At 38.0% G+C, this 19,774-nt stretch overlaps 1 protein-coding gene across 1 annotated transcript in view; it reads left to right on the forward strand.

Moving 5' to 3' along the window:
• Positions 1–2,191: 2,191 nt before the first annotated feature.
• The window catches only part of Nadsyn (NAD synthetase), a 370,732-nt gene continuing 353,149 nt past the window's right edge, over positions 2,192–19,774 (forward strand). Inside the window, exons 1-3 of the mRNA XM_090382985.1 lie at positions 2,192–2,292; positions 10,655–10,757; positions 10,867–10,927. Of these exons, the coding sequence (XP_090239111.1) occupies positions 2,260–2,292; positions 10,655–10,757; positions 10,867–10,927 (197 nt within the window). The 5' untranslated portion in view covers positions 2,192–2,259. The remainder of the gene's footprint in view (positions 2,293–10,654; positions 10,758–10,866; positions 10,928–19,774) is intronic.

Here is a 19,774-nt window from a genome sequence, read left to right on the forward strand (position 1 = left end):
CTTATACAAGTGGTTTCTACAGAAGCATATTGAAGGAGTACTGATATTTATTTATTATTATTAGCCTTATGGTGCAAGGAAGCCTGAGGCTTATGCTACACCAGGCAAAAAAAAAAAAAAAAAAAAAATTCTGAATTACCCTGAGAGAGAGAGAGAGAGAGAGAGAGAGAGAGAGAGAGAGAGAGAGAGAGAGAGAGAGAAGGAAATCACCAAGAAAGAGAAGAATGATGATATTCAGCTCAGGACCCTGGGTGTGCCAAACCCATACTCACCAGATGTGAGCCCCTGGGGTTAAATATAATAGGGTAATTTTGAAAGCACTTAAATTTCATATTCTGCTTGGTCGAGATGATGATGACACATTTAAAGGTTCTGTAGGGTGGCTTTGGAGGTGGAAGGCCCGTAATGTCTTGTAGGTGAATCTGCATTTGGTGACATTAAGTGTTTCCTGAATTTCTGTGTATTGTGATTCAAGATGATGAATGGTAGTACAACCATGATTAACTCTAGGGGCTCTCATCTGGTGAGTATGGGCTTGGCACACCCAGGATCCTGAGCTGGATATCATCATTCTTCTCTTTCTTGCTGATTCCCTTCCCTTCTATTTCTGACTTTCATTCTCTCTCTCTCTCTCTCTCCATCAGGGTAATTCAGAAATTTTTTTTTTTTTTTTGGCTGTGCAGCATAAGCCTCAGGCTTTCTTGCACTATATGGCTAATAATAATAATAATAATAATGATTATGATGAAATAGCACTGTACTATTAACTTCTCCCTGACAAGTTGCTGAATGTTAAAAATGCACCCAAAAAAATGGGCAAGAAAACTAACAAAGGGAGAATGTCTGTTTGCCACTGGAATATACTTGAGGACGTGGCTAAGTGGCACTTCTTATGAAATAGGCATCAGGAAGTAAAGAGAATATGCAGCTAGTCAAATGAATAACACATTTTAATAGTTAGTAGTTATTTCTTTTTGTAGCTATATTGTAATACTGGATTGCAATCATAATATTCAGAGATAAATGTTGAAAAATAAATAAATAATATTAAAAAATAATTAATATTTAATAAATATTAATAATGTAATTAAAACCTTACATTAATCATTCTCCTGATCTGTTTCCATTGCTCTTTCAGTTTCACTATCACTTTCTGATACTATGATACTGTGCATTATCGAAAACTACAACAGAACCTGACTGAATATTTAACAGTAGTTGCTGCTTAAGCCAAGTTTCAAAATTATGCTGATTCATTTGGCCATAGTAGTCCCTAGTTATGTTTTCAGCTTTATATATAAGCATAGAGTTTTTATTGAAGCTGTTTATACTTCCTGCACTTATTATAATAATTCTTTTAGCAGTGTGACCACAGTCCATGACTCCAGATAATTCATCGATCCTCCAGCACTTCCAAAAAGTTAAATTACTGTCCACCCAGATTTCATCTAAAAAAACTAGGTTCTTCCCAGAATTGCAGTAAGGTGTAATTTCTCATAAATATTTTGTTCTCCATAGAATAGTTTCATCTTTTTCCATTATGACTTTCCATTTGGCTTCTGTTTTCTTCCATTTAAACCCCATTTGTTTCAAAATTGCATATAGCGCTGTTTTCCCAAAAGGAAAATCAAATTTCTGCCTTGTAACTGGCAACAATTTATTTAAAGTGGATATCTTTTTATTGACACTATAAAATTCTTGAATAGTGCAACAAATAATGCATCTATCAAAATCGTGTACCTAATCAACTGTTTTCCAGATTTTTTTTTTTTTTTTCCCCTATGTAGAGATTTTAATTAATCTTCCAGATGCGATAACAATGAACATTCTTTTCTAATTCATTTAATTATTATTTTTGATAAACCTGTAGCTAGAGCAGCTCTTCTTGTAGGTTGACTTTTAGGTACAATTAAACTAGAACAGCCTGCTTCATCTTCAAAAAACTTAAGCACATTATTCACTTTTTCTCTATATATATTTCTCTCTATATATTTTTCTCTTCACTGTGAAGAACTTTTTGACCCTGCCACACAGACATTTTTGTCACTTATGCAGGTGTCTGGCGGTACATACTAATACATGTCATATATATCGCTCAGTCAGGTGCCTCTTTACTTTACCCTTCTACAAAACGGTTTGGTCTGGTTGCCAAGGCACCGAAAAATATCTTCTCTCAATCAATATCATTATGAATCTCTATCGTGGAGAGCTACTTGCCGGTGTTGGGAACTCAAATTCAAGTTCTACAATTTCTGAAAAATGGCATACAATATTGGATTAGCATTGGAGAAAGTAAGCTCAATGACAATTGAAAACTGCTGAAAAATGTATTAGAAAAGATGAAATCACTAATAATAACTTTGAATAAGAGCATTTTCAGGACAAGAAGCAAAGGCTGCTTGTAACATACCTGGTGACAGTCTTGGAGAAATTTACCTGACTGCTTGGATTGAGGTGAATGGGCAAGCTCCAGTTACACATTACCTGAGTGAGGAAGAAATCACAGTTTCTTTGAACAGTGGGAAGAAAATTGACAAACAGAAGGCCAATGACATAGGGAGTGATTTAGAAGGTAATGTGGATGACCTGTGTAAGGAAAAAGCACCAGAAATTAACAAAGTGCTTGAAAACATAAACAATGTGATGGCATGGTTAGAATATCAGAGTTACCTTTGTACTCTGTAGCTCCCTTTGGCCTTATAATAGGATTTGGAAAGAATCCTGAAATGTCACCTGTATTATGCTTGTAGTTTAGTGTGGATATTGTGCTGAAAAGCCCTAGAGTTCTGTAGGAGGGCCAAAAGACTTTTGGCCCTCCTACAGACTCCTTGGGCTCTTTGAGAGCTTGTTGGTGTTCTGTGAGAGCCTTGATTTTGTTTTTTAATGAAAGAGGAGGCAGATAACATAGAAAAATGTGTATTATAAAAGTTTTTGAAAAATATATTATATTGCACTATTTTAATAAGGATTAAGAAATATCGAAGATTCAGAACTGGGTCTGTGCACCTGTGTATGAAATATTAATGTTCTTTTCTTATTTAATTTGTGCAAATGCATTACTGTTTTTAATTTTTTATCAGTTACTACTATTTTTAATGATATTAAGTTTCTACAGGAAATTTAGAGTTAGCAAATCAATTTTCCACAGAAGGTTTAGATTTGTAAAAGGGTTCTGTAACAAAGAAGTTTGAAAAGCCCTGATCTAATGGTCAGACCCCCCCCCCTCCCCAACCACCACAACAAATTGGAAGCTCAGTGACATGTATTGGCAACTGGAAATTTGCTTACATTACTCACTTGAAAATGAATTCGCTACTGCCTCTGTATTACTTGCAAAGACTGAACAAAAAAGTTTTATTCAGTCTTAGTTTGAAAGAGAATGCAAAGTCAGCATTAAGATATTGAAGAAGTGGTAGCGGATCATGCCACAAAATGTTATCTAAAACGTTATATTATGAAATCAAATATAAATATTTTCCAACACAGGCAGGAATGTTAATTTTGTTAACTTTAAGAATGAAAAGGCACTTACCCAGAGTATTATTTCTTTAAGAGTATGATTTCATTAAGAGTATAATTTCATTTAAGTAAATGTTTCACTTTTCTTTTTTATTCACTTCTTATCAGATCAAACCTTGTAGGTGTAAGGATGAGTGTGTATGAAGGTCATATGTATGAGGTTGTATTAATTATTTTTCTCAGCCTAGTCTGTGCCTGTTAACAGGAGAGACTGCTTCTACAGGGATGGGATACACTTAAATAGAAAGAGTGCAAGAATATTTGCAGTGTTAGGTGGGTCGGAAAACTGCTAGCTTGGGGGAGGATACACGGACTAATAGATTAACAGTAACCACTGGCAGAGGTGAAAGTGATTCTTGCACTGTTTTTATTGGAATGAGCAGCAGCCTGGAAAACAAGATGCAGGGGATTTCAGAGACTGCTGGGAGTCATTGCAGTACAAGTAAACACATGGATTGTGTTAGGGTAGCTAAGAATAGGAACAGGTGCATGTATACTTGCGTGTACACCAATGCTAGGAGTTTAGTAAATAAATTTGATGAATTTGAGGTATTGCTCAAAGCATCAAAGGCAGATATTGTTGGGATATCAGAGACGTGGTGTCACACAGATATAAGGGATGCGGAACTGCAATTTGGGGAGTACAACGTCTACATGTTGATGTTACCAACAGCAAATTCAAATTGGGAAGCATTCAAAGAATTAATCTTGGAAGCTACTAGACTTTACATACCAACTAAGAAATATTTTTCAAGGTTTAGACCTAAATGGATGTCAGATGAACTAATGAGACATGTGGCAGAGAAGAAAAATGCATGGGATATGTATAAATTAATGGGTGACATGGAAGCCTATGATAGATATAAGCTGGTCCATAACCAATTCACAAAGGAGGTTAGGCAGGCAAAGGCAGATTATGAGAAATCTTTGGCAAAGGATGCAAAGAGTTCTTTACCTATGTAAACTCTAGAAGAAAAGGGATGAGTGAGATTGGTCCACTGGATATTGATGGTTCGACTGTTGATGATCCTGCTCAGGTGGCTAACAAACTAAATGAGTATTTTGAATCTACATTCACACGTGGGGAGTTATTCAGGGAGGGGAATGTCAGAAGCAAACTAAACTCTGGCAGTGAGCTAGATGATTTTATAATAACTGAGAGGAAAGTGGAGGAGAAATTGTTGAAGATAAACATAAGAAAGGCACCTGAGGTGGATGGGATCTATCCAGTTATATTAAAGAAGGCAGCAAAGCAAGTAAGCAAACCCTCAGCCATAATCATGAGAGCTTCCTTGGACTCAGGGGAGGTACCCGTGGACTGGAGATGTGCAAATGTGACCCCAATTCACAAAGGAGGATCAAAGGGCGACACAAGTAGTAGTTGTAGTAGTAGTAGTGGCACATGATGCAAGAAAGCAAGTGTAGGAGCTTATGCAGCATCAGCCAAAAAAAAAAAAAAAAAAAAAAAAAAATCACACCATTCCCTCCAAATGCCTGTCCAGCTCCTCCTTAAATTTATTTAACCTATCAACTTCCACAACGACAGATGGAAGTTTGTTCCAGCAATTAACCACCCGCTGGCTAAAGGCAAATTTCCACACATCTATTCTACATCTGTCCTTTCTTAATTTGAACTTATGTCCCCGTAGGTTCGTAATCTGAACAAGTGGAAGGATCCCATCAGAATTCAGCGTGCTCAACCCATTCAAGGCCTTATAGACCTCAATCAGATCACCGCGCAGGTGCCTAGTCTCCAGCCACTGCAATTTGCAGAACTTAAGCCTCTCTTGGTAAGAGAATCCCTTCATTCCCCTCACCAATCGTGTTGCTCTTCTCTGTACACGCTCAAGCAAATCTACATCCTTCCTAAAATAAGGCCTCCAGACCTGTACGCAGTACTCAAGGCGTGGCCTGACCATTGCCTTATACAGAGGGACAATCACCTCCTTTTCCCTGCTAGCAAAATTCCTATATATCATTGACAAAACCCCATAACCTGCCCTAGCAGCCTGTCTGCATTGCTCAGAAAACTTCATATCTGACTGCACAATTACTCCCAGGTCTTTTTCATTTTCTACCACCTTAAGTGTAGTACCACACAGTTGGTACGTTTCTCTGGGGTTACTTCTACCCATATGCAGTACTTTGCATTTGTCAAGGTTGAACTTCAGTAGCCACTTCTTAGCCCATCTGCCCAAATTATCTAGATCCTGTTGCAGTAGCACACTGCCATTACTGTCATTAACAACCCTGCCAACCTTTGTGTCATCTGCAAACTTCGACATTAAGCCTGATATACCTTCATCAATATCATTGATAAATACACAAAACAACAGTGGACCCAACACCGAACCCTGTGGGACTCCACTAATAACATTAGTCCACGAAGAGCAGCACCCATTGATTACCACCCTCTGTCTTCTCCCACTTAACCATCCTTTTATCCATTGTAGCAACTTACCCTTAATACCATTCTGCTCCAATTTGTAGTCTTCCATGCGCAACAGTGTCAAAAGCTTTCCTGAAATCCAAGTATGTGATATCAAAATTATTTTTTGCATCCAGTTCCTTTGTGACCACATCATAATAACCAATCAAATTTGTCAGACAAGACTTTCCCTTAACAAACCCATGCTGTGTTTGAATTATTGCTGCAGTCTTGTCTAGATGATCCTGCAATGCATCTTTAACCAGTGACTCCATTATTTTACCCGGAACAGAAGTTAAACTAACTGGTCTGTAATTACTCGTGTCGCCCTTCGATCCACCTTTGTGAATTGGGGACACATTTGCACATCTCCAGTCCGTGGGAACCTCCCCTGAGTCCAAGGATGCTCTCATAATTATGGCTAAGGGTTTGCTTAGTTGCTTTGCTGCCTCCTTTAAAATAACTGGATAGATCCCATCCACCCCAGGTGCCTTTCTTATGTTTAACTTCAACAATTTCTCCTCCACTTTGCTCTCAGTTATTACAAAATCATTAAGCACACTGCTACAATTTGATAACCTTCTTCCATTTTCAAACTGTAATAATTCCTCACGTGTGAATGTAGATGCAAAATGCTCATTCAGTTTGTTTGCTATCTGAGCAGGATCATCAACAGTCGAACCATCGATATCAAGTGGACCAATCATATTCATCCCCTTCCTTTTAGAGTTTATATAAGTAAAGAAATCCTTGCTGTTTTTCTTAGCATCCTTTGCCAAAGATTTCTCGTAATCCGCCTTCGCCTGCCGAACCTCCTTTGTGACCTGATTACAGACTAGCTTATATCTGCTACAGGCTTCTGCGTCACCTGATAATTTATATGCATCCCATGCATTTTTCTTCTCTGTCACGAGTCTCATTAGTTCATTTGATAACCATTTAGGCCTAAACCTTGAACGATATTTCTTAATCGGTATATAAAGTCTAGTAGCTTCCACGATTAATTCCTTGAATGCTTCCCACTTAGAATTTACTGATGGTAACATCGTCAGTTGATCCCACTGTACAGAATTTAAAAACTGTCTGAGACCACTGTACTCCCCTTTACGGAAGCAAAAACCCTTTCCTTTACCCCTGACGGTAGTTACCTCTTTGAGTAAATCCCACTTCAGACTGTGATCACTGCCACCTAGTGGTTCCTTTATCTGCAAATTCTTAATACACGAATGATCACTGCTGATAACCAGATCAAGAGTGTTACTTTCTCTGGTTGCCTCTCGAACATGCTGCTGCAGAAAACAATCATCCAATAAATCCACAAAAGTCTGACTAGTGTGTGAGTGACCAACCCACAAGTTCCAGTCAATATCTGGGAAGTTAAAATCCCCCATTATAAGACATTCAGATTTACTGGCCCACTCTATTTCTCTGTACAATTGTTCATTGTATTCATTCAAGTCATTAGGCCTATAACACACTCCTACCCTTATTTTTCCTTTCGCAGTGCTTATCTCACACCAAACTGACTCAACAGAGCACTGTTCATCTATATTAACTGGGTGCACTTCCTTTGATTTTATGTTTTTCTTAATTAACAGCATAACACCCCCTCCCTTTCTGTCCTGTCTATCCTTTCTGTACACATTGTACTCCCCAAATTCCAGTTCTGCATTCCTTATATCTTTGTGACACCACGTCTCTGCTATCCCAACAATATCCGCCTTTGATGTCTTGACCAACACTTCAAATTCATCAAATTTATTTACTATACTTCTAGCATTGGTATACATGCAAGCATACATGCTCCTATGCCTATTCCTTGTTACCCTAACACATCCCATATACCCAACTATTCCATGATGACTGTCATCCGTCCCTGAAAACCCCCAACACCCCTCGCTCCAGGTCGCTTCTTATTCTAATAGAAGTTGTGCAAGAATCACCTTCACCTCTGCCTGCGGTTACTGTTAAACTATTTGTCTTTGTATCCCCCCAAACTAGCAGTTTTCCGACCCACCTAACACTGCCTCGATAGCATCAGCAAATATTCTTGCACCCTTTCTATTTAAGTGTATCCCATCCCTGTAGAAGCAATCTCTCCTGTTAACAAGTACAGTCCAGGCTGAAAAAAATTCTACCCCTTGAGCCTTGCACAATCTTTCCAGGGCCGAATTGATCGACAAGGCTCTCATCATATACTCCCTCCTATCGTGTCTGGGCAGAATTGCAGACACTTTCAAGTTCAACCCTATTTCACGGCTTTTTTTCAACAGTGACCTGTACTTGTTGAGTAATTCCGCCGGTCTCCTACTCTTAATATCATTAGTGCCAACGTGTACAACTATATCACCTTTTGTGCCCTTGAAAGATGATATCCGCTCTACAACGTCATCAACCTTTGCCCCTGGCAGACATACCCTGGTCCTGTTCCACCTATCCTTTTTACAAAGGATGTTCCCCGTTTCCCTGACAATAGAGTCACCAACAACAACTAGTTCCTGTGGGACCAGCGCATTCTGCCTTAGGGGTTGCCGCTGTGTTGCGTGATGACCAAGTGCAAGCTCTGGCGTTGATGTGGGCAGCTGAGAGCCTGATGGGCCCCTCAATTTAGATCTTTCGAGGGCATTCACCCTGTCCTTCAAACTCTCATATAGGCCCATAACAACGCCGAGTTGTCGCCTGATTTCCTTACACTCCTTACATCGCGCACACACAAAGACATCCCCCATGGCAATATCATGTTCCGTTTCAGAGAGTTCGGCAAACATTTCACAAGTTGCACATTTTTTTAGGCTGTGATGCGTTGGAGAATTGTCCCCCTCAGTTCTCCCCCGAGTCACAGCACTCCTGCCACTTTGTGCCCGTTGCTTTGCTGCTCTAGTTTGGGGCATGGTAGTTTAAATTAATAAAATCAATAAATTAAATGTCAATAGTATTTGAATAGAAACTATTAAATAGAAACAGTGAAGCGTATTACTATATAATTATGCGTTAGAGCTACCTAGCTACCTCAATTAAAAAATTTGAATTCCCTACCACTATATCCAAAAACAATGGCTACAAAAATGGAACGAAATAACGGTTTTACCTGTCGTAAGTAAAATCCACAAAAACTCTTGATCTAAATTAAAAATAAAAAATAACCAGCGTAACTATAACTATATGACTACGTATTAAGTACAATATAAAACAACAATCACGTAAATAAAAGGCAAACACTTATCGTTTTTGCGGAGCCTGTAACTCACAGCTGTAACTTTTAAAGAGATTCAGCGCCCTCTCGAGTAATTATAAACATGTTAGTTTAACTTCTGTTCCAGGGAAATTAATGGAGGCACTGGTTACAGAAGCACTGCAGGATCATCTAGACAAGACTTCAGTTATAGCTCGGACACAGCATGGTTTTGTTAAGGGGAAGTCTTGTCTGACCAGTTTGATTGGATACTATGATGTGGTCACAAAGCAACTGGATGCAGGGAATAACTTTGATATCATATGTTTGGATCTTAGAAAGGCTTTTGATTCTGTTGCACATGGAAGACTGCTGCACAAATTGGTGCAGTGTGGCATTGGAGGCAAATTGCTGCTATGGATAAAGGGATGGTTGAGTGGGAGAAGACAGAGAGTGGTAATCAATGGACACTGCTCTTCGTGGACTAATATTATTAATGGAGTCCCTCAGGGTTCAGAGTTGGGTCCATTGTTGTTTTCTGTATTTATAAATGATATTGATGATGGTATATCAAGCTTATTGTCCAAGTTTGCAGATGATAAGAAGGTTGGCAGAGTTGTTAATTACACTAATGAGGATACGCTGCTGCAGCAGGATCTAGAAAAGTTGAGCAGATGGGCTGAGAGGTGGCAAATGAAGTTTAACATTGACAAACGTAAAGTACTACATATGGGAAGCAGTAATCCCAGAGTAACATATCAACTATGTGGTACCACACTGACAGTGGTAGAGAATGAAAAGGACCTGGGGATAATTGTGCAGGGAGATATGAAGTTTTCTGAGCAGTGCAGATGGTCTGCAAGAGTAGCTTATGGTGTCTTGTCAATGATATATTGGAATTTTTCTAGCAGGGATAAGGAGGTGATCCCATTGTAAAAGGCGATGGTCAGGCCACACCTTCAGTACTGTATTCAGGTCTGGCGGCCTCAATTTAAGAAGGATGTAAAGCTGTTGGAACAAGTACAGAGAAGGGCAACAAAATTAGTGAATGGAATGAAGGGTTGCTCTTACGAATAAAGGCTTAAGTTTTGAAGATTAGTATTTGGAGACTAGGCACCTGTGAGGTGATCTGATTGAGGTGTATAAAGCCTTGAATGGTTTGAACATTCTCAATGCTGATGGGATTCTTCCTGTAGCTCAGAATAATCACATGAGAGTGCATAAATTCAAATTAAGGAAAGACGGTTATAGGATAGATGTGTGGAAGTTTGCCTTAAGCTAGCAGGTAGTTGATTGGTGGAACAGGCTTCCATCTTTTGTTGTGGAAGTTGATAGCCTACATAAATGTAAAGCTGAACTGTACAGGTATTTGGAACGAACACAGGGATGAAATCGGAGCGAGATTTTTTTTTTTTTTGGCTGATGCTGCATAAGCTTGCTTTCTTGCATTGCATGCCTCTGCTAATGCTAATTACAATATAAATTTAAATGGCATTTGTAAATATAATCATATAATAAAATCTTTTATTTTTCAGAGTCTATATGAGAATAATATGGGGCGTAAAATAATTTTGGCAGTTTGCACCCTCAATCAGTGGGCAATGGATTTTGAGGGTAATTTCCACCGTATTTTAAAAAGTAAGTTGTATGAAATACTACAGTGTGCTTCTTTTTTTATTTTTTTTTATTAAACAATTAGAATTGCAAATTTTATCTGAAGTGTATTTAAATTCACATTATGTTGTAGGTATAGAGGAAGCAAAAGTGAAGGGCGCAATGTATCGTACTGGACCAGAATTAGAAATTACGTAAGTTTTATTTTCTTCCATTTCTCATGAATATAAAATATATGAACATAAAATCTTTTATTGCCCATTTCCAAGTAAGACAGATTATGAATTATATTTGCCAAACATTTTTCTAGATCCAAAAGGTGGTGTTTTTTTTTTTTGTGTGATCTAATAAACAAAGAAGAAAAGTTAGTTCAATAAGTTTGGAGTTGAACTATGAATGGTTGTTAACTAGTTGTGTAAATGTTGGATGGTTTGGATTAAAGAGATGGAATTAAGTGCTAGTTCAGAAGGAGAAGATTGCCCATTGAAATATCTGTTTCCATACTAATATTTCCATTTGTAATACATTGTAATACAGTTCATAATGCAGATGTTTCCATCTGTAACACATCTATACATCGTAACATGGATATTGTTAACAGAAGGGACTGCTTCTATAGGGATTGGATACACTTAAATAGAAAGGGTGCAAGAATATTTGCTGATGCTGTCGAGGCAGTGTTAGGTGGGTCGAAAAACTGCTAGCTTGGGGGGATACAAGGACTAATAGATTAACAGTAGCCACTGGCAGAGGTGAAAGTGATTCTTGCACTGCTTCTATTGGAATGAGCAGAAGCCTGGAAAACAAGATGCAGGATATTTCAGAGACCGCTGGGAGTCATTGCGGTACAAGTAAACACATGGGTTGTGTTAGGGTAGCTAAGAAAAAGAACAGGTGCATGTATACTTGCGTGTACACCAATGCTAGGAGTTTGATAAATAAATTTGATGAATTTGAGGTATTGCTCAAAGTATCAAAGGCGGATATTGTTGGGATATCAGAGACGTGGTGTCACAAAGATATAAGGAATGCAGAACTGGAATTTGGGGAGTACAACATCTACAGAAAGGATAGACAGGATAGGAAGGGAGGAGGGGTTATGCTATTACAGTAAACCCCCACTATTCGCGGTATCTGTATTTGCGGTTTTGCGTATTCGCGATCGCTGATTTAATATAAAATGAAACCTAAAAAAATGTGAATTTTAAAGCGCCATGAATATATTCCGTCATAAAAAACCATGGGCGTGGCTAAAATTATCTTTCCCGGTCAAAACAGCGCTTAGTGGGTGGGTGAGTGGGAGAGGATTGACAAAATCGCGAGCGTGGATGTTTCTCGCTAATCCTTGTTCAGTATGTGTTATGCGGTTGTCATGGAAGGATTCGTTTGTTTTTAATTTATATGCTTATAAATTGAATAAATTTTCAATTTATAAATTGATATGCTTACAAAAGTGATAAATCTACCATTTTGCAGTGTAAAACATAACTTTTCGAGTGTGTTAACGGAAGAAAGTGACTTTATTGTGGACAGGTTCTTTCTGACCCGTACAAAAATATGGCTATGAATAACAAGAGAAATGTGAAAATATCAAAGAAGGTGATGACATTAGCGAATAAAATTGAGTTATTAGACAAAATTTCTAATGGTGAAAGTGTCTCTTCAGTGGCAAAACATTATAAAATCAATGAGCCAACGGTACGATCAATCAAAAAATCGGAAGAAAAAATCCGCCGTATTGTCCGTGAAAACACGCTAATTGCTTCAAAAATTTGGTCTGTAACTCGTGATGTTAAATTAGAAAATAAATAAATAAATAAATTCTTTATTGCTAATAAGTACAGGACATGTACTAGAGACAATAATACTCAACACGGCGACATGGCCAGGAGTTTTACATTATAAATGAAATTAATTGGCAAAAAGGAAAAAAATACCGTTACATGGAAATTATGAGTTACAAACATGTAAATTATAATAATGAAAAATGAGGACTAAACGTCATATGGAGGAAATTATCCCAGTTCCACAGATGGAATCCACTCGAGGAGCATGTGACAGTATTTGTAGTGGGTAGCTAATTTCTGAAGGTCGACTCCAAGACGGAGCAGTGCCTGAATTTTGGGGAGTGCCTGGGCAGGTAGGAACCGACTACACAGTTTCAACCGGTTGTATTTGAGGATTAGTGTGGGCTCTGACCTCAAGGATGGCGTAGGATTGTGCCACTGACAGAAATCCCAGATGTTTGGGGCATTTATCACTCCTGTGTACATTTTTACTGAAGTCATTAAACGCCTGCTGTCAATTAACCTCGGGAGCCTGGGTACATTTAGCTGCTCAGCCATGTCAGTTGTTCTCAATTGAGGGGGTCGGCGATGCTTATTTGTGGCCCATTTCAGGGTCCACTATTCACACGAGAACACCAGTTTTTGAAGTGAGGGCGACGCAGATGCCCAAATTTCAGCAGCGTATAAAATAGCCGGATAAACAGTGGCTTGAAGATATCTGGTAGTGGTTGCGGCATCGTTGGAATGAAGTAAGTGTTGTTTCGCTCTCCAGCGTAGGGTGTTAAAACGCTTCCGGAGGTATTCTGTGTGAACATTAAATTTCAGCTTCGGATCAAAATAGACACCGAGATCTTTATGGCAGGTAACCACTGGAATTAGAGTACCTAAAACTGAAGGTTGAATTATTGTTGGTTGCTGTTTCAATGAGTAAGTCATTATTGCAGATTTTGACGGGTTAAGGTTTAATCCAAACATCTTCAAGTAAGTTGAAAGAGTGGTCAAGTTCTCTGTGATGGAAGACGTAATTGCCATTTGGGTTTGCAGACGGTGGGATTAAGGTAAGAAACTTTATATCGTCGGCATATATTAGAGCATCATCACGAGGACTCATGAAAGGAATCAGAATCGCTGAGAAGAGAAGGCCAGACAGGACACCACTTTGTGGGACTCCTGCATTAATTTTTCTTGTAAAGTGGGTTTTCTTCAAAGTGAGGTGGACACTTCTATTCTTCAATAAGGCGGTGAGGAAAGCTAGTAGGTCTCCATTAATCCTGAAGAAGAATTGCAGGAAAAGCTTTAAATCTGTGGATAGAAGACCGAACTCAAAATAAAATTCCGTTAAGTTCACTCATCATTCGTGAAAAGGCAAAACTCCTTTATCAACACTTTAGCGAAACTGGTGATAGCACTGGCGGGATAAGTTTTTTAGATAGCAAAGGCACTGGTTTGAAAGATTTGTTTGAAATTTCTAATAAATATTACATTCAATATTAAATTGTTTCTTATTTTCATTTCGATGCCATATGTTGCATTTCACTATGTACTGTCTATGTACATAGTCATATTATGAAGGTACATATAATACATACATAGACAAAAATTTAGACTAGTTTTTCTTATATATTACATACTTTGGAACGGAACCCCTTTATTACTATGGGAGCCATAACTCAGTATTTGCGTTTTCGGTATTCGCGACATTTCTCAGGAACGTAACCCCCGCTATTCGCGGGGGTTTACTGTATTTAAGAAACACATAAAATTCATGGAAGTGAAGCCAGTCGACATCGCTGCACAGTGCAGTGTCGAGTCAGTTTGGTGTGACATAAGCATTGGGAGATCAAAATTGAGAGTAGGAGTGTGCTATAGGCTTAATGACTCTGATGAGTATAATAAGAAACTGTACAGGGAAATAGAGTGGGCCAGTAAATCAGAGAGTCTTATAATGGGGGATTTTAATTTCCCAGATATTGACTGCAATTTGTGTGTTGGTCACTCACACACTAGCAAGGCTTTTGTGGATTTATTGGATGATTGTTTTCTACAACAGCATGTTCGGGAGGCAACTAGAGGGAGTAATACTCTTGATTTGATTATCAGTAGTGATTCTTCATGCATTAAGAATCTGCAGATAGAGGAACCACTAGGTGGCAGTGTTCACAGTGTGCTGAAGTGCAATTTACTCAAAGAGGTAACTACCATCAGGGGTAAAGGGAAGGGTTATTGCTTTTGTAAAGGCAACTACGATGGTCTGAGACAGTATTTAAATTCTATACAGTGGGACCAACTGATGATGTTACCAACAGCAAATTCAAAATGGGAAGCATTCAAAGAACTTATCTTGGAAGCTACTAAACTTTACATACCAACTAAGAAATATTGTTCAAGGTTTAGGCTTAAATTGATGTCAGATGAACTAATGAGACATATTGCAGAGAAGAAAAATGCATGGGATACATATAAATTAACACATGACACAGAAGCCTATGATAGATATAAGTTGATCTGTAACCAAGTTACAAAGGAGGTTAGGCAGGGGAAGGCAGATTACTAGAAATCTTTGGCAAGGGATGCAAAGAAAGTGCATCCTTCTAGAGTTTACTTGTGTAAACTCTAGAAGGAAGGGGATGAATCAGATTGGTCCACTTGATATCGATGGTTCAACTGTTGATGATCCTGCTCAGGTAGCTAACAAACTAAATGAATATTTTGCATCTACATTCACACATGAGGAGTTATTCAGGGAGGGGAATGCCAGATGTGTATTGAACTCTGGCAGTAAGCTAGATAATCTTGTAATTACTGAGATTAAATTGGAGGAGAAATTGTTGAAGATAAACACAAAAAAGGCACTTTGGGTAGATGGGATCTATCCAGTTATATTAAAGGAGGCAGCAAAGGAAGTAAGCAATCTGTTAGCCATAATTATGAGAGCTTCGTTTGACTCAGGGGAGGTACCCATAGACTGGAGATGTGCAAATGTGACCCCAATTCACAAAGGAGGATCAAAGGCTGACACAAGTAATTATAGACCTGTGAGTTTAACTGCTGTTCCAGGAAAATTAATGGAGGCACTGGTTAAAGAAGCATTGCAGGTCTAGACAAGACTTCAGTTATAGCTCGGACAGAGCATGGTTTTGTTAAGGGAAAGTCTTGCCTGACCAGTTTGATTGGATACTATGATGCAGTCACAAAAGAACTGGATGCAGGGAATAACTTTGATATTATATACTTGGATCTTAGAAAGGCTTTTGATACCGTTGCACATGGAAGACTGCTGCACAAATTGGAGCAGTGTGGCATTGGAGGCAAATTGCTGCTATGGATAAAGGGGTGGTTGAGGGGGAGAGGACAGAGAGTGGTAATCAATGGACACTGCTCATCGTGGACTAATGTTATTAGTGGAGTCGTCAGGGTTCAGTGTTGGGTCCATTATTGTTTTCTGTATTTATAAATAATATTGATGATGGTATATATCAAGCTTAATGTCCAAGTTTGCAGACGATACAAAGGTTGGCAGGGTTTTTAAGGACACTACTGACGCTATGCTGCTGCAACAGGATCTGGAAAGGTTAAGCAGATGGGCTGAGAGGTGGCAAATGAAGTTTAACATTGACAAATGTAAAGTACTACATATGGGAAAAAGCAACCCCAGAACAACGTATCAACTCTGTGGTACTACACTGACAGTGGTAGAGAATGAAAAGGACCTGGGGGTAATTGTGCAGGCAGATTTGAAGTTCTCTGAGCACTGCAGATGGGCTGCAAGAGTAGCTCATGTTGTCTTATCAATGATATATACAGGAATTTTTGTAGCAGGGATAAGGAGGTGATTATTCCCGTGTATAAGGCAATATTCAGGCCACGCCTTGAGTACTGTATACAGGTCTGGAGGCCTCATTTCAAGAATTATATAGAGCTGCTGGAACGAGTACAGAGAAGGGCAACAAGATTAGTGAATGGAACAAAGGGTTGCTCTTACGAAGAAAGTCTTAAGTTTTGCAAATTACAGTGTCTGGAGACGGGCATCGGCGGGGTGATCTGATAGAGGTGTATAAAGCCTTGAATGGTTTGAGCATGCACAATGCTAATGGAACTGCCCCTTGCTCAGAATAATCATCTGAGAGGGCATAAATTCAAATTTAGGTAAGACAGATGTAGGATAGATGTGCAGAAATTTGCCTTTCACCAGTGGGTAGTTGGCTGGTGGAACAGACGTCCATCCCTTGTTGTGGAAGTTGATAGCCTAAATAAATTTAAGGCTCAGCTGGACAGGTATTTCGAACGAACGGAGGGGTGAAGTGGAAGTTTTTTTTTTGGCTGATGCTGCATAAGCTTGCTTTCTTGCATCATATGCCTCTACTAATCTAATATTTCCATCTGTAATAGGCAGTGGGGTCCGTTTGCATGAAATAGATTTATGATTTGTATAGTCAGTAGCAGTTGAGAAGAAAGTGATGCCAAGAGCAAAATAAAAATAATAACTAAATTTTCATTTAATTTCCAGACAGCCAAGATCAGAAAGCCTAGTTTTTTTTTTATGTAGAAAAAGTAGTAGTTGGATATGTTAATGCTGAGAGAGATTAAAATTCAGGATTATTTATTGTATAGATACATGATCCCAGTTATAAATCTAAGAGTTGTTGAGATAATCATGGGAGTAACACTTTTTTTGTGACAACTAAGACACTGTGTTTAGAAGGATTGAAATTAACTATAGTAGAATGAATTTCTATAAATTGTTTAAAATCATTCACTGGCTATTCTGTGATGCATCCATACTGCAGTTCCACCCCTTCTCAACAACAAACGGTGGTATAAGAAACTCACTGTTTACCTAAGCAATTAGCATCACAAATTGTGTGGGTGAAAGGAATACAGAATGAGATGGCACCAGCTAATAAAATGACCTTCAGCTGCCTAGACAGTTTCTCTCCACTAGTTTTCTTCCCAGTGGGAAATTAGATCAGTAATTTAAATAATATTACTGCAGTTCCACCCCTTCTCAACAACAAACGGTGGTATAAGAAAAAGTCAGCCACGTGTGGACAGAAACTAGAGAAGAAATAAGGAATCAGCTTATTTAGTGAATGGTAAACCATTCACCGACAATGAAGAGGCACTTGAAAGGTATTGTATATTTTAACGATTTTATGTTGTTGTATTTTAATGCTTTTATTTTATTTTTTTAATTTTATCTATGTTTTAGTATTTTATGTATATATTATTTATTTATTTCAATAAATTTATTTAAACTCAGTTTGTCGGTTGTCGCTAGAAAATTTTGTGATATGCAACCTGATATGCTCAAGGCCTGTTTTCCAAGGAATAAAGAAGGTAGAAATAGAAACTATCGGAATTTCAAAAATTTATTAAAAAGAAGGTTGGATAGAGGGGAAAGTCTTTATCTTCTGGATGAAAAAGAAAAGGAAAAAAATAATAAAAACCAAATCAAATATAAGGATATACACAGAAAGGTGACTAAAGAGCAGTGCTTTCCAAAAATGTAATGAGAAAACTTACAGAGAACACATGAAAACTTTAACAAGCACAAGAAGGTAAAAGAAATGACAGAGGAATGTAAATGGTGACATTTTGGATATTTAGCAAATAGAAATAAAATCTTAAGACAGGTGGCAAAAAAAATATATATATATTGAACAACAACAAAAAATATTTTTAATAGAAATATGGTGGACTCTGTGCATTTTTTAACATTGATTTCAAATGTGCAACCCATTTTTTCCCTATTACCCACAGTTCACAAGAAATTTCATATTTAAGTTTTTATATACTTAAGTTTTGGTTTATTTATTCATGTTAGTTGGATTGCTAATTTAAAAGTTCTGCAGTCAGGACTTTTATAGAACTTGCTGCAGCATTCAGTTTATGCAGTTTCTAGACTATTCTGTCCTAGCCTGTCCTGTTCTGTCCTGCATGTAAAACAGATATACAAGGGTCAGGTGGGGGTGGGATTCAAAAAAGATTTGTATTCACCCAGAAGTAGTTATGATGGAAGGTAGAAACAAACACCATGTATAACATTTCTTCAACATAGTCACCAGACAAAATGACACATTTTTGCCACCTCTTAATACACTTCAGCAGCAGAAATCATCTCATAATCAGCAGCATATTATTTTCTACAAAAAAAGGATTTAAGGGCAGGAAAGAGGAAGAAATCCAAGGGTGCAAGGTCAGAAAGATAAGCAGGATGTGGTAATATTTCAAACCGACATTCGAGGGTTTGAAATATTGCAACCTCACCACAGCATGCAAGGAATGAGCAGGGACATTATTGGAGTAGGCACACACTTGACAGCTTTTTCCATCTTTTTTATTTTATAGCAGCATCTAGCTTTATGAAGAGGTTGAATATAATACCTTGCTATCACAGTAAAGCCATTTTGAATGTACAGACACTCCCCAGCTTACGTAATACTCGACTTATGGAAATTTGACTTTGTGTAAGTTTTTGCGGGCCGTTGCAATCTTAAAAAAATTGTGGCAACGTATTTTGTATCCTGTAGGAATAAATGGAGGTATCGTGAAAAAAATATTCGTAATGTGAACCCAATAACACCTTGTTTTTTTTTTTTTTTTTGGTAATCCGTTCCAAGACCTTGGAAATTGAAATTTTTGCTATATAACTAAGCTATTTATCTCTCTAAAAGGTGTAATTTTTATAATGGATATTGCACTACACTTTCATCATTATCATATGTTCCGTTATAAGAATCAAGTTTGAATGCCTTTGTGATATTTTTCTAAAACACATTTCTGGAGGTCACTACCATAAAACGGCACCTCCGTAGCCAGGTGAGAAGGAGCAGCAGTGCGTAGCACACACTTCTTGATTAGACCAGGATTCGAGCCTGTCACCGCCAAATACGGAGGGTGCGGAAAGGTCAGGGAATGACCACCGCATATCCCGGTGCAATATAGCCTTAGTTGCTAATGCTAAAAACCAAATAACAAACAAACAAACAAACTACCATAAAACAATAAAAACAATTTGCACTTTCTGGTTTATTGGGCTTTTCTGTTAGTGCATCTAATTATAAACTGGTAGTAAACTCAGTCTTATTGCATTTGCGATAATACCGATAACTGGATTTCTATGGGTTTTTATGTTACGATATTATGGTAAAATGAGTTCCCCTTCACTGAAATCTTCAATCATATAAAAAACGTAAATAAATTTTCAGAATATTCTCTTCATTCCTATTTACTTATTACAATGGTGAAGGGAAA

Source organism: Mastigoproctus giganteus, chromosome 10 (assembly GCF_048544385.1).
Source record: "Mastigoproctus giganteus isolate SK-2022 chromosome 10, ASM4854438v1, whole genome shotgun sequence".
In the NCBI taxonomy this organism is placed as follows: Eukaryota; Metazoa; Arthropoda; class Arachnida; order Uropygi; family Thelyphonidae; genus Mastigoproctus; species Mastigoproctus giganteus.